Source organism: Coregonus lavaretus (genome assembly GCF_964263955.1).
Source record: "Coregonus lavaretus genome assembly, contig: HAP1_SCAFFOLD_315, whole genome shotgun sequence".
Lineage (NCBI taxonomy): Eukaryota > Metazoa > Chordata > Actinopteri > Salmoniformes > Salmonidae > Coregonus > Coregonus lavaretus.
The window spans coordinates 417549-442088 of record NW_028165262.1 but is presented as its reverse complement, the minus strand read 5'-3'; the positions used below and the strand labels follow the sequence as shown (position 1 = coordinate 442088).

The following is a 24540-nucleotide window of genomic DNA, read 5'->3' as shown; positions in this document are numbered from 1 at the left end:
TGTCACACTGAGAATTTTCCCCCAATTACAAAACTCCAGACTGAATCAGCTGACAAATGTTTGAGGATATTATATAGGTCAAAGTGACCTTCCATAAACACAGATGGTTGACTGAGGGATACGAGATAATACGTCATCAAATCCCTGTGAAAATTAACCCAACTGGCTTTGCAATAACAATACACTGTTCTTCAACTCTTCCTGTTTACCAGAAATAAATGAGACGTCAGGCTTTAAGTCATGTAATCTTATGTTTTATGTATGGAACTGAAAAGAGCTGCATAAACATGAGACACTGGTACAATCCAATCCATTCATGCACAGGAAACCGACTGGTAGAAATAATAAATAAAATACAATTAAGCTGTTAGCATTACATTTACCATTTTAAAAAAAACTAGCAACTATCAGAACCACTGCCGGACAACACAGGTGGAGTGCTACGCAGTATAGAGGCTAGTATAACTTTGGGGAAGTTTGCGCCATGAAATGATTCCATTCCATTTAGGTAATGTCATGTGAGTAAAATTGTGCGTAAATACACCTTAAGAGCGAATATCCATCCATATATAGGGTGCGTTCCAGGTTGTGATTTATTGCAGTCCACACCGCACAGATTATCCAATGTCTATTTCTAGAAAACCTGGAGAATTGTCTCTTCTCAGGAACCTACATAAATATGATATAGTAATCTAAGATGTGCAGCGGCATCGTGACTGCAGTACTGACAACCTGGAACACGCCCAGAGTCTTTAGGAGTAAAGTTCAAAGAAGTGGTTGAATTCTTATGAAGTCTTCTTCAGAATCAACAGTTGTAGTTTCAGTCCATGTCTCGCACTCTACGGCAGATCTCCTCTGTAAACTCGGAGCACTTTGACTTCCCACCAAGGTCCCCCGTCAGCACCTGGGAGAGGAGAGAAGCAGCCCAATGAATTCATTTTAAAAAGCCAAAGCAGATTTTTGCATACAAATGACCAACTGACAAAAAAAAACCTGTCATCTTGTTAGATCTACAGAAAGAATACATAAGAGCATTGGGCACCGGAAGGAGGTGTGGTGTCCAGGGGACCCAACATATTGTAAACCAACTACCCAAACATTCGCCTCCCTCCCCTTAGGCATCGGATAGAAGAGAGCAGACGCTCCGAGCTGTCCTCCAATAACAAGGAACTACTCCTCCTCCTCCCCGGGGCACCTCCACTTCAAAATGTATTCCGGCACCGATACGCAAGAGCCACAATAGTCACTATTGGGGTAAAAACAAAACAAATGCCCCCACCTGCTTGTCTCTGATGGTGTCGAAGCAGGCGGTCTCGATCTTCTTGCCGTAGTCGTGCATTCCCATGTGACGCAGCATCATCACAGCGCTGAGCAGCAGAGCCGTAGGGTTGGCCATGTCCAGACCGGCTATATCAGGGGCCGTCCCGTGGACCTGGATACATTTCAGTCATTTTAGAAGACGCTCTTATCCAGAGCCACTTACAGTTAGTGAGTGCATACATTTTTTCATACCCTCAGGGTACAGGGATAATATTAAAACTTCTACTCCCAACACTGGAACAGCTTCCGTACATTGATTAGAATGGACGACTTATTGAAATATATTATTGTTTTGTTGAAGAGTGGGAAGTCCAAACATATATTTAGGTATTGCACAATATACTGGCACAGGACAAGAAGCCCATGCATTCTATCAAAACAGTTGAGACAGAGTAGCTAAACATCTTTCGGATAACAACGGCCAGGTAAAGCGGGAGACAAACCGATTCAAAAATGGCGACTCCGTTGGCGCCAATGTTTCCACTAGGAGTGACTCCCAGACCTCCAATAAGTCCAGCACAAAGATCACTGCAATACATGACACACAACACACACAACACTATCAGTAGCCACAGCCTTTAGTAAGCAGAATCATATAGTCACATTAACGCAACACATATTAAAGTCAGTCGCTTTGGATAAAAGCGTCTGCTAAATGGCATATTATTATTATTATTATAAAGCCAGTATTGGGCCCCATACGACCAAACTCTGCTAAGCTATTCATGTTTGAATTAATAGCTTAAAAACGCATTGCATTTTAATAGCGGTTAATGAATATAGATCCATTGAAATCAATAGAAAGTGACCTGAGAATGTCCCCGTACAGGTTGGGCATCACCAGCACGTCAAACTGGGTCGGATCTTGCACCATCTGAAACATTCAACACCAGAACCTGATTAAGCCCCCATTTCCATCAACTGCTTCAACATGAAAAACTCATTCAGCCTAATTCCCCCCCAATCTACTGCTTCCGGGTCATCTGCTAGGTCTGCGCCAAACGAAACGACGCAATATCGAACTTCCCACTCCCGTCGGCATGGACACATCTCTGCGTCCGCGCACGTCACCTTTCAAAGGGAGGTGCGCCGAAAACACGCAGACGGGAGCAGACCTTCGATTGAAGCGGTAGGTGTAAATGAGGCTTTAGGACAGAGAATGTGACATGCATCAAAACAGCGTCAAGTAGAAGAACAGTGTAAAGGAGTGTACACACGTTGAGACACACGGTGTCCAGGTACATCTCAGTAAACTTGATGTCCTTGAAGCTCTCAGCCACCTCTCTGCATTTCCTCAGGAACAGCCCATCCGACATACGCCTAGTCAAAACATCAAAACCCGAGGCACATTAGTTTCATTTTATTTATTTAACTAGGCAAGTCAGTTAAGAACAAATTCTTGTTTACAATGACGGCTTTACACCGGCCAAACCCGGACGACGCTGGGCCAATTGTGCGCCGCCCTATGGGACTCCCAATCACGGCCGGTTGTGATACAGCCTGGAATCGAACCAGGGGGTCTCTGTAGTGACGCCTCAAGCACTGAGATGCAGTGCCTTAGACCGCTGCGCCACTCGGGAGCCCCAATGCCTGAATAGTGGTGCCATTGATATGCTCATTATGATATTTTATTTATTTAATAAAAACATTTATTTGAGCGTATCGTTTTGTATTGCTAGGTATTACTGCCCTTTGGAGCAAAGAACATAAGCATTTAGCTGCACCTGCGATAACATCTGCTAAAATATGTGTACGTGACCAATAACATTTTCATTTTATATATATTATCATTCTGTTTTGACTGTAATTGACCCCATGGTGATCACACATTTAGTCAACATTTGTTATAAAACATACAAGTTAGATTTTTACTGATCATCGCTTCTCATTTTGAAATGATCCACAAGGATAAAAAAATGTAACATTTCTAAAAAGATTCCACAGCCTATTTGATTCTGGAGCTGTAAGACTTACATGATGTTGGCTTTGTGAACGGCCGTGACGCTGTTTCTTTGGTTATTTCTTGCATACTCAAAGGCATACTCAGCGATACGTCGACTGGCATCTTCCGTGATGAGTTTGATGCTCTGAACCACGCCGTCAACGATCTACCACACAAGAGGAGGAGACCATCACATTAGCCTAAATCAAACAATGGATGACTTCATTAACCATACAGAATAAAAAATATTTTGAATCAGTGATGTAGTCACTCATGACCTGCATGGGTCATAAAATGTTCTGAGGGACAGTAACAACTGGGAAAGACAACTGAGCTACTTTTAAAAAACAATTTAACTAGAAAAATTAAAATGGAAGAGAAGATTTCTATAAGATATTCATAACCATCAGTGGAGAAATGAAAAGTCCTCTCAGCCTGTGGTGGCGACTACATCCAATGGGATTTCACTGTAAAGGAAGTGACGTCGTCAAGAAGTTACAGATGTGCCATCTTTAATTTGACCAGTTTCGCACAGCAGGAAAATAATCCTGCAGCAACAGTAAATGTTAATTATTATGTCGATTATTATTAAAACTGACATTTTTGTAGGGGTAGATACATTTTTTCATTTGGGCAAATCAAGTCTGACATTTTAAAGTGGAAATTATAAACTTTAGAAGCCTTTTTAAAACATTGAACACACTACAAGTTCGCATTTCCTGCTTAAAATTCTCTGCGACAAGAGCGATCAAATTAAGATAGCAGCTATGTAGGAATAACATACAATACCTTTAGTTGAAAAAAAAAAAACTAAGTGAAGAAAGGAGAACTTAGAGAGAGAATTTGATGAACATACATTAGGGCACACTAGGGTTAGAGACTGGGGTGGTGGTCTGGTTAGTGAAGCTGTTGTTCCTCTGGCTTCCCTAAGGAACACCTGGAGAATAACCAAATCACCTGTGTGTGTTGTGCCCTGTCCAACCCAGATAAAACGGTTTCAATAACCGAGAACACATTCCACACAACACCACACTGAAAATACGGACGGCTCAGCTCTAAGCCTTGAACAGCTGCTTATATAAAAGAGCTGAAAAACGACTGACCAGAGTCGTCACATCACAGTTAACGTGACATTCAGTCAGACCTGTCAAACCATTCGCAACCATTTTTAGTGCTGACATTTGCTCTGGAATCTACACCAGATGCCCTAATAAAGGACCCACTCGAGTGTTGAAATACTGGGTCATGTTCAGCAGGGCACAACGTAGACGTTAATAATAATAATAACCTGAACATTCTTCTTGGACATGTTCAGGTAGGACCTCTTTTGTTTCACCTCCATTTCAAAAACATTCTCTACCATTTCATACCTAATGAACACATCCCTGCATGGTATTGCTGTAAGAATATTCCATCCAGAGGAATACTACGAAGCAGGATCAAGGAGTTAGCTAGCTGACTAGATATTCTGACTCAACAAACAAAAACACCTTTCTAAGTTTAGCTTTCTTAATTAACCCCCCCAAAAAATCCATAGTTATTTCTGGTTGTTTATCAAAGTTAGCTGGCTAACTCATTGATCCTGCTTTGTAGTATATACCCCTCTGGTCAGTAGGAGGGATCAGCCAATTCATTATTCTCCTGAACAAACATTCCAGCAAACATACGAAGTAGCTACCGCTACGTGTTCTATCCCTCTGTAGTCAGTGTTAGCTGCAGCCATTTTAACATACGAGGTAGCTACCGCTACGTGTTCTATCCCTCTGTAGTCAGTGTTAGCTGCAGCCATTTTAACATACGAGGTAGCTACCGCTACGTGTTCTATCACTCTGTAGTCAGTGTTAGCTGCAGCCATTTTAACATACGAGGTAGCTACCGCTACGTGTTCTATCCCTCTGTAGTCAGTGTTAGCTGCAGCCATTTTAACATACGAGGTAGCTACCGCTACGTGTTCTATCACTCTGTAGTCAGTGATAGCTGCAGCCATTTTAACATACGAGGTAGCTACCGCTACGTGTTCTATCCCTCTGTAGTCAGTGTTAGCTGCAGCCATTTTAACATACGAAGTAGCTACCGCTACGTGTTCTATCACTCTGTAGTCAGTGTTAGCTGCAGGCATTTTAACATACGAGGTAGCTACCGCTACGTGTTCTATCACTCTGTAGTCAGTGTTAGCTGCAGCCATTTTAACATACGAGGTAGCTACCGCTACGTGTTCTTTCCCTCTGTAGTTTCCCCCCTCACTGTTAGCTGCAGCCATTTTACATATTGACACATTCACTTTGAAATCCACACATTTGAAAAATCGGTTTCACTCAAAACGTTCTCTTCCATTTCTCTCCTACTGAACGTGACCCTGTTACCATAGCTACTTACTATGTGCTCGATGCCGCTGTACTCTCCCTCAGTGTTCTCCCTGATGGTGACCAGGTCGACGTCGGTGTAGGGGGTCTTGTAGCCCTCGATGGACACGCAGGGACGCACATTGGCATACAGGTCAAAGGTCTTCCTGAGTAGCAGGTTCATGGAGGGGTGGCCGGCTGCGATGGGCGTCTTCAGGGGGCCTACACACACACACAGAGGAGGGCGGGGGTTAAAAGTCCAACGCAGACGTTTTTATCTCAACATCAAATCATTTCTGGCTAACATTGGAGTACCTTATTGTGATTAGCCTGGTGACCACCTGAAAACAAACTCCATCCCACCACAAGAGGCTGACATTTCTGGCGGTCTTTTAATACAGCTCTTACACTAAAATGGGCATTATCCTCATGTTCAAAACATCATAGTAATATTCCAACCTCAGTGTGGAAATATATATTTAAAAAAACACACAGGAAAATCTATTTTTTGACTGCACTGGGCCTTTAAAACACCAGGTTACTGTTCATTAGGAACCAAACAGAAGTAAATAAGACTGAAACAGGGAGGGACTACCTGTACTTCTAATAAAATACTTGTTTCCATTTTCAGTTGCAAAACTTTTTCAAACATTTTCTGTTTGCATCTACTGAATACTGCTTTACTCATCTCATGTATATACTCTATTCTACTGTATTTTAGTCAATGCCACTCCGACATCGCTCGTCCTAATATGTATATTTCTTAATTCCATTCTTTTACTTTTAGAATTGTGTGTATTATTGTGAATTGTTAGACACTACTGCACTGTTGGAACTAGGAGCACAAGCATTTCGCTACACCTGCAATAACATCTGCTATATATGTGACCAATAATAATAATAATAATAATATGCCATTTAGCAGACGCTTTTATCCAAAGCGATTTACAGTCATGCGTGCATAAATTTTTTGTGTATGGGTGGTCCCGGGGATCGAACCCACTACCCTGGCGTTACAAGCGCCGTGCTCTACCAGCTGAGCTACAGAGAACCAATGAAATGTGATTTGAACACATAGGCTACTATCCCCTGTGAACCCTACATAGTATCCCATGTGAACCCTACATAGTATCCCCTGTGAACCCTACATAGTATCCCCTGTGAACCCTACATACTATCCCCTGTGAACCCTACATACTATCCCCTGTGAACCCTACATACTATCCCCTGTGAACCCTACATAGTATCCCCTGTGAACCCTACATAGTATCCCCTGTGAACCCTACATAGTATCCCCTGTGAACCCTACATAGTATCCCCTTTGAACCCTACATACTATCCCCTATGAACCCTACATACTATCCCCTGTGAACCCTACATACTATCCCCTGTGAACCCTACATACTATCCCCTGTGAACCCTACATACTATCCCCTGTGAACCCTACATACTATCCCCTGTGAACCCTACATACTATCCCCTGTGAACTCAACTCCATCCCCTATGAACTCAACTCCATCCCATATGAACTCAACTCCATCCCCATATGAACTCAACTCCATCCCCATATGAACTCAACTCCATCCCCATATGAACTCAACTCCATCCCCATATGAACTCAACTCCATCCCCATATGAACTCAACTCCATCCCCTATGAACTCAACTCCATCCCCTATGAACTCAACTCCATCCCCTATGAACTCAACTCCATCCCCTATGAACTCAACTCCATCCCCTATGAACTCAACTCCATCCCATATGAACTCAACTCCATCCCATATGAACTCAACTCCATCCCCTTTGATGCCGCCTGCAGGAGGGTCTTCTTTTTCAGCCGACTTCAGTACATTATGTACATCATGAGCATGCAGGTCCCTGCTACCATAGAATGACATAGGATCTCTGTGGCTGCTACCTACCTTTTAACCCGATCAGGGTCCTGTCCATAGACTCCTTACAGTCTGGAGGGATCATCCATCTACCTCCTGGGCCCTGGATGGCTGTCACATTCCTCTCCTCCCACTGGATTGGAACCTAACGGGTGGTAAAGAGAGGACTTAGAACGGTACAGAAAGGAATCCAGTTAAATGTTCCGTAAAACTTTCCATGCAAATGGCATTATGTTCTGCTGTTAACCCTACAATTTGCTGTGTGTGAGAGAGAGTTTGACAGCTTACCTTAGCAGACTCGAAAATCTTCATGACAGCCACAGATATTTCTGGACCGATTCCATCCCCGGGAATTAATGTAACAGTTTGCAACTGTAAAGAGAAAACAAACCCCTTTTAAAATCTGTTTTAAAGGGATTACATATTAGGACTGACCTTAGGCCATGGTTGGAAAGGTAATCCATAACACACTAAACACTGGATCATGAATTACGTAATTTCAGCATTTTTTGGCAATGAGGGAGAACTTGTATAAAAAGACAGGTGTAGACTTGTAGTCTGGTTCTCAGTCCTTGACTTACCCCCCTGCTGAAAACAGATCTTGAACATACCGTCGGCCTCTTTGCTGCCCCCACGACGTGAGAGAGCTGAAGCAGGGAGATGAGCGAAAGGTTATTGCTGCAAAATTACTACCGCGCAGATACAATGTATCACAACAACATCCACAAACTGTATCTCTAGTCTAGTGAGATTGAATCGGAAACATATTGACAAACACGAAATGTCAATTGTCAAGCATTAGGCAGATAAACATAGCATAGCTCGCTACAGTAGTAGCAAGACAAGGACACACACACGCACAGTAAAAGGCCTCACAGAAAATCCATGGAAAGAACCTAATAACAACCAACAAAGTCATTCAAGCACATGAGCTTACATTACACACACACATAAATCCAATACATGCCAAGTTACATTCAATTATTTTGACGCTGACAAACGGCATTTTCTTACCATTGACCTCCACGCGTTGCTAGCCATACTCGTCTGTTAATTTGGTCCTCTGCCGCTACCGGGACTTCCGGGCTGGAAGCGGATGATATCGTCCTTGCGCGAAGCCGTGGTCAGAGCGACTACTTTCATGCGTTTCCAGATTGGACAAATTTCTTCTTCTTCTTCTTCTTCAGTGGGGTTTATTTATGTTATGGTGCATTACCGCCACCTACCGTACTGGAGTGTGGCCCAGAGACAGGGATAAACTAAATCCTACCTGCCTATGGAGGACTAAAAGTGCCACAATTAAATAAATAAATACACCATTAAATAATTACTTAAATGTGTCATTAATTAATTAAATTAGAATTAAATACATAAATGTGTTATTAAATGTGTCATTAATTAATTCAAATACCGATTAATTTTATGTAAAATACATATATAATAATTTCACTATTTACATTTACATTTCATGATCCTGCATTGCAGTGATTCATGAATTACTTAAAACTGTCAAACTGACCCATCAAAAGTTGGTAGGCGGAACCTAACGCCTGATTGGTTACCCTCTGCATCAAGCCAAGACAAATCAATTCCGGATAATGGATTGATGCAGAGCTACTGAACACATTCCAATACACTGGGTGGCGCTATTCACCTCTACGTTGGTTTAGTTACACGGTTAAACAGAACTTTCATTGCAACGGCTAAAAATCAAGAGAAGACTCGGTCCTGCTAGCCCCAATGTTGAGACGCTGTGTGAGGTGCAGGACAAAATGTCTAAAAGTTGCCCGGAGCTGCTGAGAGAAGCAGCGAATTTGATTGAGGAAGCTCTGAGCAGAAGTCCAACGGCTCCCGCGGCACCGGTGACTCCGGCAGCTCAGTCACAGCAGATACCGGCCGCTCAATCACGTACACCTGTCCATGGGCGGCCTGTTCAATAGGGCGATATGGGCGACGCACTGCCAAACGGGAAAAGGAAGGGATTTTTTTTCTAATCAATTATATCACGGCAACAGTAGTTATCAGTGTTGTAATCTATACGTCTGATCTGCCACAGTGCCACACTGCCACTAAATGTCGAATCAGGCTAAAGTCGTGCTTCAAATGGCTCCCCCCCCTTTTGGGGCGATTTCAGTCAGATTGAAAATCGCCCAGAAGTCTGTCATAGACTCCCATGTAAAATCTATTTTTTTCAAATTTCAGAGCCTTCAATACAATCTCTATGGGTGTCTGTGGGCTTGCACTTACGCGCTTTCGTCATACGTTACGTAACCATGAACGTAACTGAGAAAAGAGCGGAAGCGGATTGTTTGAAAGAAGTTCCTTTTTGTCGGCGAACAAATGAAGATAAATTGGCAACGAAACAATTGGGACCTCCCAGACCAAATTTAATAATTCAACAGGTTTCTACTAAAGGCGGAAAGTCCTACACCCGAGGATTTTCCAAAAATTGGTACGAACGAAAAAAGACATTGCCACTCAACTGGATGAGGGATACAGGCTAGCTGTCCGCCGCCACAACGATGAGGTTAGTGTTGATAATCACACGTTTACTGGAGAACTGAGACCAAGTAGAGACTTTGGACAGGGTGGATATGGTATAATAAAGGCAGTTTATTCAGAGGTAAATATATCTGGAATCGCGTTCACGGACCCGTTCGTCAAACTCTTAGGGAGCTATAAATTAAGCCCCATTACTTACCATATCAGATAAGAGAAATTGCTGCAGCTACATATATTTTACATCCTGGCCCTACATAGTTCACTATTTGCATCACTTACCAAAATATTACATGTGGTCATATATGCTTGGAAAGTGGAGATGCCATAGAACGTCAAAAAAGTAAACATTGCTGGAGACACATTGCCGTTTTGGAGAAGACATCGCGTTTGCTAGCGAAGAGATTTGTTGTGGCAAATGAACTTGGGCTGGGAATTGCCAGGAACCTCACGATAAGATATATGCATCAGCATTGCGAGTCTCATGATTCTATACGTATTGCGATTCGATACTGTGATTTTATTGCGCACCATATGTCTGTTGTAGAGGGATCAGAAAGCCATGAGAACGAGTGTTGATCAGTCATGGAAATAAAAGTGCTGAAAACAAATTGGCTCCCAATGTGAAAAGATTGAGAACAAGCTATGAAGGAACAATAATGGTGTTTTGGTGCAGGTACAGCCAACTAGCGCTAAAATATTGCGATATTGTCAATACAGTATATCGTAAAGTATCACTATGTAACTCGATTTCTTTCACCTCAATCCCTCAAATTAACGGTAAATAACTGAATTGTTTGCCCCACATTTAGCTAAGATGATTAGCTAGCCAGCTAAAATGTTTTATTTAGTTAGCAGTCGCATCTACAATAGTTTACTGTCAATAACATGTCTCCAAAAATGACGTGGTGTCTCCAATTGTGTTGACATTTTACAATTGCGATGCGCATCCATGAGTATCCACTTTCTGTAGCTCAGCTGGTAGAGCATGGTGCTTGTAACGCCAAGGTAGTGGGTTCGATCCCCGGGACCACCCATACACAAAAATGTATGCATGCATGACTGTAAGTCACTTTGGATAAAAGCGTCTGCTAAATGGCATATTATTATTATTATTATTATTATTATTATTATTATTATTATTATTATTATCTGAAGAGAGCCCCGAAACAATGTTCAGCCTAAGAGAGGGGATTTGTGTGTGTGTGTGTGTGTGTGTGTGTGTGTGTGTGTGTTTAACAGTGATGATGTGTGTGTGTGTGTGTGTGTGTGTGTGTGTGTCCTCAGAGCAAGAACTCGTGAGTTGGAAGAACTGAGAGGCCTATGGCGTGGGTGTTGTCCTTGGCCACCTGCTGACAAGATAGGACCCTTTTGTCCATTGTTATTGGATAGGAACAGAACTTATAACCAGCTCCTGACCTAAATAGATCTTAGCACAACATTTTACTCAACATATCATATTCCATATTCACTATAACAAATATATTTACTACGACATTAGCAAGAACCGCCACATCCTCAGCCGGCTAATCCAGTGTGTGAAGTTTTGCGGAGTGTTTGAGTTAGCTTTGCGAGGCAAATATGAAACTGAGGGCTCCACCAACCCTGGTAAGCCAACACTTTTGAGATCAGTCAATAAATGCTTCTGGTATTGACTTATATGCTGCCCCTGTCTTCATGTTGTTGCTGGACATATATTTTTTAAAATGTGTGTAGGTCACCTAAATCATCAGAAAAATTGCCCCTCCTGAGAATTTTTTCAGGAGCCGCCACTGCACCTGTCCAAGGTAAGCTAAGTAATTTCATGTTAGCCAGGTGTGCTACTATTTAATGATTCGGGACACACGTGTAGGTTAAATTAGATCGACTCGAACATGTATTTGCATGCGGTATTATGATGCTTCGTGCGTGACACGTTTATTGTTAATGGGGGGGAAGCATAAACCTAGCTAGTTCGCTAATCGGCTAAATGGTGTTAGCTGGCTTGAGCATCCCAAGATAGAAGTAGAGGCTGTTTTAGCTGACTGGTGACCATTGAGCTGTTACGTTTTTCTGTGTTGCAGCGGAGGTAGCAAAGCTCTTTGCGCCATATATCATTGGAGCCAGAAGGAATATGACGAGACGACCAGCACAAGTCCAAGTTAGCCGAAGAAGCTACACACACACTGTCTGTTGTTTGGCTGACCACAATGCGGATAAAATTCCAAGCGTACTGTTTAAAGCTGAACTTCTTACTTCAGGACTTGGAGAGCTGCATTACAGTAAAGTGATGTCATTTTCTGAACTTACCAGACTGTTCTAGCTGTTCTATTATTTGCCTTTTACCACTTAATCATTATATCCACAATATGATAGTTATTTATCCGAAATCTAAATGTGGAAGATATTTTGTGAATGCACCAATTGTCAACCTTACAATATCGTTGCAATATCGACATCAAGGTGTTAGGTCAAAAATGTGATATTTGATTTTCTCCATATTGCCCAGCCCTAATGTCAATGCATACACAGTTCAGATGAATTGACACAAGTTCAGTGTCTTTGAAAACATTAACACACTGTGCAGTAGTTGACTTTTTTTTCTTCCATTTACTAAAATCAAACTGTTCTGCACCTTCAGTGCTAACAGTACAGCATTCATGTTAGTCATTCTGTGGACCATAATGAGACAGGAAGCTTCAAAGAAACAGCTTTTTTTCCTTTCTTTTAAAAGGAAAGTAAACTTTCAGTTTTTCCTTGCTTGTTCTAACACAACAAATAAAAACATGGGTTGGACATCAGTCTAAGATTCTTGATAACACTTCCACAGTCTCTACATATAGTCTAAGTGCATCAGTAACAGAAACTCCTGGAGCTGGCAAAATTGCAACCTCTTCATCTGAGAGCTCACGGGCCAGCTGAACCTCGGGGACTGACACAGTGCCTCGATGAAGGCAGTGAGGTCCGTTCCAATCGATCCCATATTCTTCAGGAACCTGAATGGATGACAAGCATAATCAGTCTTGTACTTAAAACTAGTTTGACATGTCCTTACACAAGATTGTTATTTTTGGTCACCAAGGCAGTGAGAAATGAAATGTTACTTATTCAGTTTTTTTAAATAATACAGCTTTGCATAGTATGCACTGTAGAAACTACAGCTCACAGGTTGATCTTTAAAAGCTCGGGAGATTTTAAAGAGACAATAATCTATAGTAAATGTTTCATTTAAAGTATCACATTTAGCACCATTTTTTTCTCCCATAATTCCTTTGGGGAAACAATTTTAAGAAAGTGTTTAAAGTTCATTGTTAACCTCAGTAGGATCCTCCTCAGGGCCTTGCTCCCTGTAACTTCTCCAGAGTTGCTGTGGTGACTGATTCCTTTCAGTTCTAAGACCGTGGAAGTTCCAAGCATCTCGAAAAGAGTCGAGGCTTTGCTGAACCAGTGGAAGGAAAATCCGGTGCAGAGCGAAAAGATGGACTTCATTGTCTGGATTCAGTGTCTCCTGATCTTCCAATGAAGTAAAGATCTGATAGAAGAGGTCCAGGGCATGTTCATAAACATCTCTCCACATCCTCTCTATTCTGTGTTTAGGATAAAATTGAGAAATTGTTAATTTATGACATATGCTAAAGTACATTCAACTAGTATGTTAGTTGTGTGAGCCTAGTTGCCAAACATATTTCTTTACCGCTGATTGTGGACACTTCTGCCTGTGATGTGTGAATTCCTGTCGGTACCTCTGCTTCTGATCATGAATTCTGCTACATCTGCATTCTCCCCCCCTTTGTCAGACCGTACCCTTGATGGCAGCCCATACTGCTCAACAGCGGCGATAAAGCTCTGTAAGACCGTATGAGCTCTATTATTGCCGGCCACAGTCAGGTAGACCACTAAACGACTGAATCCATCCACCCCACCGTGGACAACAAATCTCCACCTGTTGCAAACACATGAAAAAATATAACTTTATTGTATAACAATTGTAATGAAACATATAGAAAGATGCATTGTTTATCTTGTTTATCTGCTAATATCACTGACCTGATAAACTTATGGTGGCCATCTATATGCCACAAAGAGTTTGGGCCAGGAACAAAATACTGCCGTCGCCTTAATACACGCAGCCTCAGACGTCTCATGTAGACTCCCTCTGCATTGACTCTGCGTAAAGAGTCTTGAGACTGAGGGGAGGAATTTAAAATGAATAACCACACACTCACTGGCTACTTATTTTGAGGATATAGTGGTGTCATAATAAAATAAATAATGTGTGTAAAACAGTCAACTATTACAGAACCACCACAGCTTCAAAAATGTACTTTACTGTCAGATATTGTACATATACATACATACATACATATATATATATATATATATATATATGTATGTATATATATATATACATACACATATATATACACATATATAAAAATTATATATACATATACATATATATATATATATACACATACATACATACATATACATACATATATACATACATACATATATTTATATATATATACATACATATACATACATATATATACATACATACATATATTTATATATATATATATATATTTATATATATATATACATACACACATATATATACATATATACACATATACATATATATACACATATACATATATATACACACATATATAGATAGATAGATAGATAGATAGATAGATAGATACCACATGCTCGAACAGAGATGACCTGAGATTTTTTGCCTCCTATGATATTTTGCTTTTCTATGATTATATTATACCCTTTACAGCAGGGGCACATCCGGACAGCTGAGAATATTACTGTCAGATATTGTTCCACCTCTATTAAACAGGAGGCTAAAAATCACAGGACATGTCTATCCTGATGATACAAGTCAGCCGTCCTGAAATGTGTGTTTCTCTTCACATTTCTTCTACACATTCTACATCTCAGAGGCGATGTCTTTCCATAAGCGGGCTTCCTTCACCTTTCAAAGGGGCAGAGCTCCAAATTAAAAATACATTTAAATAATGCCCATATTATTATCTACTCACTTGGAACATGCACACCTCTTGCATTCAGGTGACCACGCATTAGCTTGTAGCCGGTGTTTGGATGACTTTGTGAATTTCACTTACAATACGGTCTAACTCCTCATCATTCACAGCTGAATAGAGATCTGTCTTTCTGTACAAACAAGAAAAACACAACATCAAGTAATGTTACCTTAAACGTCATATTCTTTCCGAGTGTATGAGAGCAGCAATTCATAAACAGAAAACTCATGAATTTAGTGTAAATACCTTAAACTGTATTGTTGCATGCGCCTCCTGATGGTCCTCTTTGACACACCGAACATCGCTGCAATTTGAACTGCGGGAACTCCACAAAGAAGTTGATGCTCCAGAACTGCACTCGGTATGTCAAACGCCAAACGCCCCGGTCCCTGTGTGTGTTGGGCCTGAAGTGCCCTGGTACCAGAGAAGCGGTGGACAACTTCTTCTAGATTTGCAATCACTCTGTGGTCGATATCTTCGTCGGAAAGTGCGGAAATGACTCCAACAACTTCAATAAGTTCCTCTGCTTTACTAGCTACATGCTCTGGGTCAGCAGGTCCTGCTTCTACATCCTCTGCTAAGTTTAAAATGTCTCTAACCAACTCCCTGGAAAGTTCACGGAGATCCTCCATTGTCTCTATCCAGGTTGGCCTACTCTACTTCAGACCAAAGCAATGGATCAGACTAGATTCGCGTTAGCCCCGCCCACTGACTTTGATGGGTCAGTTTGACAGTTTTAAGTAATTCATGAATCACTGCAATGCAGGATCATGAAATGTAAATGTAAATAGTGAAATAATTATATATGTATTTTACATAAAATGAATCGGTATTTGAATTAATTAATGATACATTTAATTACACATTTATGTATTTAATTCAAATTTTAATTAATTAATGACACATTTAAGTAATTATTTAATGGTGTATTTATTTATTTAATTGTGGCACTTTTAGTCCTCCATACCTGCCAACCCAGTTTCTCTTAAAAAATACAACAAAATATGTGATACTATATCTAATGACGTCCTACTCAATATACTCTTTAAACTAATTTCCTGTATCCCCTTCTCCCTCATACTTAATCTCATCCTCTCTCTGATTCTGCCCGCACTGTAGCAATACATGCTCCACAGTCTCTATTTCCTGACAATAATGAATACCCATCTGTTTAATCCTGCCATGGGTTTGTAGCGCCTCATAAAGCAGGTCTTGTCTGCTACGTGAGCTAAAGGACTGGAGACTCAGTCAATGAGGAACGCCCAGCCCCCCCACTCCTTCCCCGTCAGACAGCGCATCACATTTAGCACCTTCTTACACTTTCCCACCACTCAAATCAAATCAAATCAAATTTTATTGGTCACATGCGCCGAATACAACAGGTGCAGACATTACAGTGAAATGCTTACTTACAGCCCTTAACCAACAGTGCATTTATTTTAAACAAAAAAAGTAAAAATAAAACAACAACAAAAAAAGTGTTGAGAAAAAAAAAACAGAAGTAAAATAAAGTGACAGTAGGGAGGCTATATATACAGGGGGGTACCGTTGCAGAGTCAATGTGCGGGGGCACCGGCTAGTTGAGGTAGTTGAAGTAATATGTACATGTGGGTAGAGTTAAAGTGACTATGCATAAATAATTAACAGAGTAGCAGCAGCGTAAAAAGGATGGGGTGGGGGGGGCAGTGCAAATAGTCCGGGTAGCCATGATTAGCTGTTCAGGAGTCTTATGGCTTGGGGGTAGAAGCTGTTGAGAAGTCTTTTGGACCTAGACTTGGCACTCCGGTACCGCTTGCCGTGCGGTAGCAGAGAGAACAGTCTATGACTAGGGTGGCTGGAGTCTTTGACAATTTTGAGGGCCTTCCTCTGACACCGCCTGGTATAGAGGTCCTGGATGGCAGGAAGCTTGGTCCCAGTGATGTACTGGGCCGTACGCACTACCCTCTGTAGTGCCTTGCGGTCGGAGGCCAAGCAGTTGCCATACCAGGTGGTGATGCAACCAGTCAGGATGCTCTCGATGGTGCAGCTGTAGAATTTTTTGAGGATCTGAGGACCCATGCCAAATCTTTTCAGTCTCCTGAGGGGGAATAGGCTTTGTCGTGCCCTCTTCACGACTGTCTTGGTGTGTTTGGACCATGATAGTTTGTTGGTGATGTGGACACCAAGGAACTTGAAGCTCTCAACCTGTTCCACTACAGCCCCGTCGATGAGAATGGGGGCGTGCTCAGTCTCTCAATGTGTTCTGCCCAGGTCAGTCTAGTATCAAAGTATACCCCAAGGAACCTGAAGGCCCCCCACCCTCTCCAGGTTTCTCCCATATAACCTCAAGCATACCTCACCTCCCACCTTCCTCCTGGTAAAGAACACTGTCTGAGTTTTCTCTACAGAGAACCTGAATCCCCACATTAATGCCCACCACTCTACCTCATCAATTGCTTCCTGCACCTTCCTGACTATGTATGGCACATTTCTTCCCCTCTTCCATAAGGCCTCATCATCTGCAAATAACGACCTCCCTATATCCGGCTGTACCTGAGAGTAAACATCACTGATCATGATTGAGAACAACAGAGGACTAATCACGCTCCCCTGCGGTGTACCATTATCCACCAAGTAGCTGCCTGATAAAGACTTCCCCACCCTCACCTGGAGAGACCTTCCAAACAGGAAATCCTTTATCCAGTTGTACATTCTTCCTCCTACCCCCATAATATCAAGCTTGATTAACAACCCCATCCTTCCACATCATATCATATGCCTTCTCCACATCAAAAAAAGACAGCTACAACAGTCTCCTTGTTCACCTGAGCCTTCCTGACCTCTGCTTCTAAGCAGAGCACTGGATCCATAGTTCCCCTACCCTTCCTGACCTCTGCTTCTAAGCAGAGCACTGGATCCATAGTTCCCCTACCCTTCCTGAACCCACTCTGATGTGGCGGTACTAGCCCTCTGCTCTCCAGGAAGTAAGTTAGCCTCTCCGTGATCATACGTTCCATAATCTTACATACATGTGATGTTAAAGCTATTGGCCGATAGCTTGTTGGCTTCGTTGGATGCTTCCCGGGCTTCCGGATTGGTCCCGCTACTGGCTCCTTCCAACTGCCTGGTAGTTTCCCCTCCTCCCACACTCTGTTGTACAACACCAATACCTTATCCAGTGCCTCATCAACTAAGATGGGCCAACATAACATAGCACACCTCATCTTTCCCAGGTGAAGTTAACCCAGCCTTACCTATTGCTCTTTTCACCTCTGCCCTGGTAAATGGTGCACTCAACGCATCATTTACATCCTCCCTCCTTTCCAGCACTCCAGGATGCTCCTCTCTCGGGTTCTCTCTCCCCCTCTGCCCCTCCTCTGACAGATTTGCTGAGCTATGCACTTGGACAAATGCTTTGGCCATCATCTCTGCTTTCTCCTCATCTGTTACTGCCATATCCTCCCCACTCGTCAACACTGGATAATCCCACCCCCTTCTGACCCCATTCATCCTCTTAAATCACCCCCCACACTTCTCCCACAGGTGTCGCCCTTCCAATGGTGTCACAGAACCGATGCCAACATGACCTCATTGCCTGACGGATATAGTTCTCCTCACCATGGCCTGGGCCTGCTTATATTGAATCAGACGTTGGAAATGATGCGTCCTTTTCAGTATTCTAAATGCCCTGTTCCTAATCCTCACCATTGCCCCACATTCCTCCGTCCACCATGGGACTGCTTTCCTCCTCCTCCTCCCTGAACTCTTAGGTATAGCCTCAGTAGCTGCCCCCACTAACACTGTTCTCACCCAGTTATTCATACTATCTACATCCCCTCTCATATCCACCCGAGCCATCACCTGCTCACTCAGCTCCTGAAACTGATCCCACTTTGCCCTTCCAAACACCCACCTGCCTACTCCCTCCACTGATACCTCCTCCTCCCTCCGGCCTACTGTGCATAGAATGGGGTAATGATCCCTCCCTACTGTCGACTCCTCCCATACCTCCCACTCACATATCCCTGTATGATAAACTCCACATTCGGTTTTGAGCCATGTTTCCTGCACACAAATCACATCCGGCTTAGCTAGCATATCAACAATGAACTGCTTGAATTCCTGGCCATTAGCCAACAGGCTTGGAGCATTCCATTGTAGTACTACCACTATAACTAGGCTCCAGTAATACATGACTCCACCCTCGGCTGATGGAGGTCATCTCGAACCTCTTCCCATGTCAACCCTGTCACTCAAATGTCTCCCAGCAGCTTTCACTATTAGTTTACTCCTCTCCGTTTTAGACTCTACTTTATCGGTGCTATTGATAGCTCCTGCTATAAACATCACCAGCTTTCTCTTTTCTATGTATACCATATCGCTGCCCACCTGCCCCGTAATCCCCGGTCTAGATGCTCCTACCCTTCTCTCCCTTGAACGTGTATCTCCCTGGACCTGGACCACCCTCACTGCCTCAGCATATGACACCCTTCTCTCCTGGACCACCCTCACTCCCTCAGCATATGACACCCTTCTCTCCTGGACCACCTCCACTGCCTTCTTCATAGCCTCACACCCACTATATGCCACACTATGAGCACCCCCACAGTTGCAGCACTTTGGTTGTCCACCATCTCCACACTTCCCATACTCATGCTCCTCTCCACACCTGGCACACCTCTTTTTCTCATTACAGACTGTTGCCACATGCCCAAACCTCTGGCAGTTATAATATCTTAAAAGGTTTCAGTACATAAGCTCTCACACGTTACCTTATTTGGGCATTACCCGCTCCTTAGAAATTTAACAGAATAGACGTGCTATCTACCCTATCTCCACCCCCTTGTTGCTTGCAATCTTTGTGCATTCACTAGAACCAGGGACGGCCTGTTCAATAGGGCGATATGGGCGACGCACTGCCAAACGGGAAAAGGAAGGGATTTTTTTTCTAATCAATTATATCACGGCAACAGTAGTTATCAGTGTTGTAATCTATACGTCTGATCTGCCACAGTGCCACACTGCCACTAAATGTCGAATCAGGCTAAAGTCGTGCTTCAAATGGCTCCACCCCCTTTTGGGGCGATTTCAGTCAGATTGAAAATCGCCCAGAACTTCTGTCATAGACTCCCATGTAAAATCTATTTTTTTCAAATTTCAGAGCCTTCAATACAATCTCAATGGGTGTCTGTGGGCTTGCACTTACGCGCTTTCGTCACATGAACGTAACTAAGAAAAGAGAGGGTAGCAGCGTCAATCAATTCACTACTACTATCAACATGGCTAGGCTTCAGTGCAACTCGGTTGTGTCTTTGAAAGAATTTCCTTTTTGTCGGCGAACAAATGAAGATAAATTGGCAACGAAACAATTAGGACCTCCCAGACCAAATTTAATAATTCAACAGGTTTCTACTAAAGGGGGGAAGTCCTACACCCGAGGATTTTCCAAAAATTGGTATGAACGAAAAACCTGGCTAGCAGGCTGCGATGTAGCTAATGCAGTTTTCTGCTACCCCTGCTTACTCATTCACCCTGAAGGCGGCACGGCAGACAGCACCGCTTGGACAGCGACTGGTGTAACCGACATGCACCATCTTTCAGAAAAGATTAAGAAACATGAGCTGTCAAAGACCCACATGGATAGCTGTTTGAGAATTTCTGCTTTGGGGAGAGTGAATATTGCCACTCAACTGGATGAGGGATACAGGCTAGCTGTCCGCCGCCACAACGATGAGGTTAGCAAGAACCGCCATATCCTCAGCCGGCTAATCCAGTGTGTGAAGTTTTGCGGCGTGTTTGAGTTAGCTTTGCGAGGCAAAGATGAAACTGAGGGCTCCACCAACCCTGGTATTTTTCTTGGACTTGTCAACTTTGTGGCACAATTAGATGAGGTGTTTGATGACCATCTTAAAAATGCTAAAGTTTTCAAGGGCACATCAAAGACCATTCAAAACGAGCTACTGGAGTGTATGCTAGCGGTCACGAGGGAACATATTGTGGAGGAGGTGAAGTCTGCGAACTTCGTAGCTATCCAAGCTGACGAGACCACGGACGTTTCTACACAGACACAGTTGGTGCTTGTGCTGAGGTACATAGATAGCAAGCACAAAGTGCAGGAGCGATTTTTTGAGTTCCTTCCCATCTCGGAAATCAACCTCAGTCTCAATCGCCAGTGTACTTTTGGAGAGACTGAACGGTCTTTTTGCCGATGACGAGAAAGTCAAACTCATTGCGCAAGCTTACGATGGAGCCAGTGTGATGAGGGGAGAGAAGGCTGGTGTGCAGAAAAAGGTGCGTGAGCATTTCAAGAATGCCCATTACGTGCATTGCTATGCGCATCAGCTGAATTTGATCATGCAGCAAGCTACTTCTCGCATCAAAAAAGTGAACATTTTCTTTTCCGATCTGAGCGGGATTACAACTTTTTTTTCCCGGTCACCCAAACGCACCAGCATTCTTGACCAGACTGTTGCACGAAGACTGCCCAGACCTTCATCCACACGGTGGAACTTCAACAGCAGAGTCGTGAACACTGTCTACGAGAATCGAGACGACCTAATAGAATGTTTTGAAGCCATCCGGACGGGTTCATTGGGTTCATTTGACCAGGGCACAGTGAGAGAGGCATCTGGCTACGTGAGGATGCTGCATGATGAAGATTTTATTTTTTTCCTGCGGCTTTTTCACAAAATCATGCCCCACGTCGACATTCTGTACCAGAAGCTACAGAAGAAGGACATCGATGCTGTCTTTATCAAACGTGCCCTCGACAGCTTCACAAGCAGTGTGCAGGCCATAAGGTAAGATTAAACAATATCATTCGATCTTTCTCAAAGCAGAGCTTTATTTGAAAATGTATGCATGAAAGGAGACTGCATTTGTGTTTGAAATTACATTATTCTCATTATATATGGCCAGTGGTGTAATCTATTTTATTTTATATACTATGTGTACTGTGCAGTGGTGCTCATAAGTGTATGAACACATTCTAAAGTTGACTAAAAAGAGGAATAAAAAAATAATCTTTTGGAAATTTATCTTTATGACTTAATTAAAAAAGTTGGAAAATCCAACCTTTATGGACACCAATTTTCTTTTCTTTTTTATTCCTCTTTTTAGTCAACTTTAGCATGGGATCATAAGCTTATGAGCACCACTGTATACTGTGCTGAACATCCAGGCTATGTGAGACACAAAGGCTAACTTAAACACTAAAGACTTTATGCATCCCTGCCCATTTTAAGTGGAACTGAAGTATTTGTACTATACATCATGGATACATTGCATATACCTGTGCATCACATAGACAACAATACTGTACAAAGCCAACAAACACATTGGTCTGTTTGCCTTCAGGGACTCCTCTCAACAGCAGCTGCAAGAAGCAACAGGAGCCAAAAGACCCAGAACAGCTTTGAGAGAAGAGGAGAAGCAGAGGCTGTCTGAAGATGTCTGCAACACCATCCTGGATCACATCAAAGAAAGGTTCTCTTTCTCTGGCCACCTTGTGAGTGCTACCTTACTGCAAGCAGACATGTTTGAAAGGTACTGCCATTCATTTCCTGATGAGGCTCTGAATGCCACTGTGAATGCATACCCCATGCTGAGCAAGGCAAAGCTCAAGACAGAACTATCTCTGATCTATGAGAATCCTGAATTCAAGGGAGGCTGTGGTGCACTGGCACTGTACCAGGTTCTCATGAGCTACAACCTCCAGGAGACGTTCTCTGAGACTGTGACTCTGTTGAACATCCTCATAACTACTCCCATGACAACAGCTGAAGCTGAGAGATGTTTCTCAACTTTGACACGAGTTAAGACATTCCTGCGAAATTCAATGGGCCAGGAACGTCTGAATGCACTGGCCATGCTTTCCATGGAGAGGGAACTAGTCCTCAGCATGCCTGATTTCAATGAGAAAGTCATTGAACGCTTTGCTGTATTGAAACAGAGAAGAGAACAGTTTCAGTACAATAATGTAGCCTCTCTCTCTCTTTGTCCCTCCCTGTCTGTCTCTTTAACACACACACGCCCAAATCAGTTCACAGTTGATGTTGTTTAAAATAGTTATTTTTCATTTAAAAAAAAGTAAAACAAAAAAAAATATCTGTTCATGTTCATTTTTACAAATCTATACAATTGGCCAGAATATGGTTGTTCATATTTACAAATCTATACAATTGGCCAGAATATGGTTGTTCATTTTTACAAAGCCATACAGATAGCTGTGTTTACCTTTTCTAGAAATTACTTTCAAATTCTGTTTTCAAGCAAAATGTCTATCACTGTTCATTTTCACAAATCTATACAAGAGGGCAGAATATGGAAGTCTATAAAAATTTCTTATTACCAATAACTTGCATCAATGTTTTCAGTAGCCTCTATCAAAAGCTCCTGCTTGCTTGTTGTGAATTATGCTCAGGTGCACATATTTCCAATTCAACCATGAGGCAAAAAATGTGGTAAAAGCTCTTGTTGATCCTGCAATCTGAACAAATACCAAGATGCTGTATTTTCAGCTGATATTTCATTTGTTTATGGAAATGCATATTGTTTATGCAGTGTTGAGGAATGTGAAAGAACACCCTTGATTATTTTTACTGTGATAACTTATTTTGCTTTTGTAAGCCAACACTTTTGAGATCAGTCAATAAATGCTTCTGGCATTGACTTATATGCTGCCCCTGTCTTCATGTTGTTGCTGGACATATATTTTTTAAAATGTGTGTAGGTCACCTAAATCATCAGAAAAATTGCCCCCCCTGAGAATTTTTTCAGGAGCCGCCACTGCTCACCTCCCACCTTCCTCCTGGTAAAGAACACTGTCTGAGTTTTCTCTACAGAGAACCTGAATCCCCACATTAATCCCCACAGCTCTACCTCATCAATTGCTTCCTGTACCATCCTGACTATGTATGGCACATTTCTTCCCCTCTTCCATAAGGCCCCATCTGCAAATAACCACCTCCCTATATCCGGCTGTAGCTGAGAGTAAACATCATTGATCATGATTGAGAACAACAGAGGACTAATCACGCTCCCCTGCGGTGTACCATTATCCACCAAGTAGCTGCCTGATAAAGACTTCCCCACCCTCACCTGGATAGACCTTCCAAACAGGAAATCCTTTATCCAGTTGTACATTCTTCCTCCTACCCCCATAATATCAAGCTTGATTAACAACCCCATCCTTCCACATCATATCATATGCCTTCTCCACATCAAAAAAAGACAGCTACAACAGTCTCCTTGTTCACCTGAGCCTTCCTGACCTCTGCTTCTAAGCAGAGCACTGGATCCATAGTTCCCCTACCCTTCCTGACCTCTGCTTCTAAGCAGAGCACTGGATCCATAGTTCCCCTACCCTTCCTGACCTCTGCTTCTAAGCAGAGCACTGGATCCATAGTTCCCCTACCCTTCCTGAACCCACTCTGATGTGGCGGTACTAGCCCTCTGCTCTCCAGGAAGTAAGTTAGCCTCTCCGTGATCATACGTTCCATAATCTTACATACATGTGATGTTAAA

At 42.5% G+C, this 24540-nt stretch overlaps 1 protein-coding gene and 1 long non-coding RNA gene across 2 annotated transcripts; both read right to left on the bottom strand.

Moving 5' to 3' along the window:
- Positions 1–238: 238 nt before the first annotated feature.
- idh3a (isocitrate dehydrogenase (NAD(+)) 3 catalytic subunit alpha) lies at positions 239–8655 on the bottom strand. The gene is made up of 11 exons (XM_084191184.1): positions 8510–8655; positions 8077–8142; positions 7784–7867; positions 7526–7640; positions 5639–5826; positions 3295–3428; positions 2538–2640; positions 2130–2194; positions 1764–1848; positions 1280–1432; positions 239–904 (listed from the first exon to the last, which is right to left on the bottom strand). Exons 1-11 carry the CDS (start codon positions 8534–8536, stop codon positions 821–823), a joined length of 1104 nt encoding a protein of 367 aa, XP_084047310.1. The 5' UTR covers positions 8537–8655; the 3' UTR covers positions 239–820.
- Positions 8656–13321: 4666 nt separating this feature from the next.
- On the bottom strand, positions 13322–14154 carry LOC311116049. The gene is made up of 3 exons (XR_014611347.1): positions 14021–14154; positions 13668–13916; positions 13322–13560 (listed from the first exon to the last, which is right to left on the bottom strand). It is a non-coding gene; the product is annotated as an uncharacterized lncRNA (long non-coding RNA).
- Positions 14155–24540: the final 10386 nt, after the last annotated feature.

Excerpts from the sequence above, each read along its gene's own strand:
- idh3a (XM_084191184.1), bottom strand. The coding sequence starts at position 8,536 with ATGGCTAGCAACGCGTGGAGGTCAATG. Across the intron at positions 7,641-7,783 it reads AGATTTTCGAGTCTGCTAAG|GTTCCAATCCAGTGGGAGGA; the intron begins GTAAGCTGTCAA and ends ACCACCCGTTAG. Across the intron at positions 1,849-2,129 it reads CTGTACGGGGACATTCTCAG|TGATCTTTGTGCTGGACTTA; the intron begins GTCACTTTCTAT and ends CATGTATTGCAG.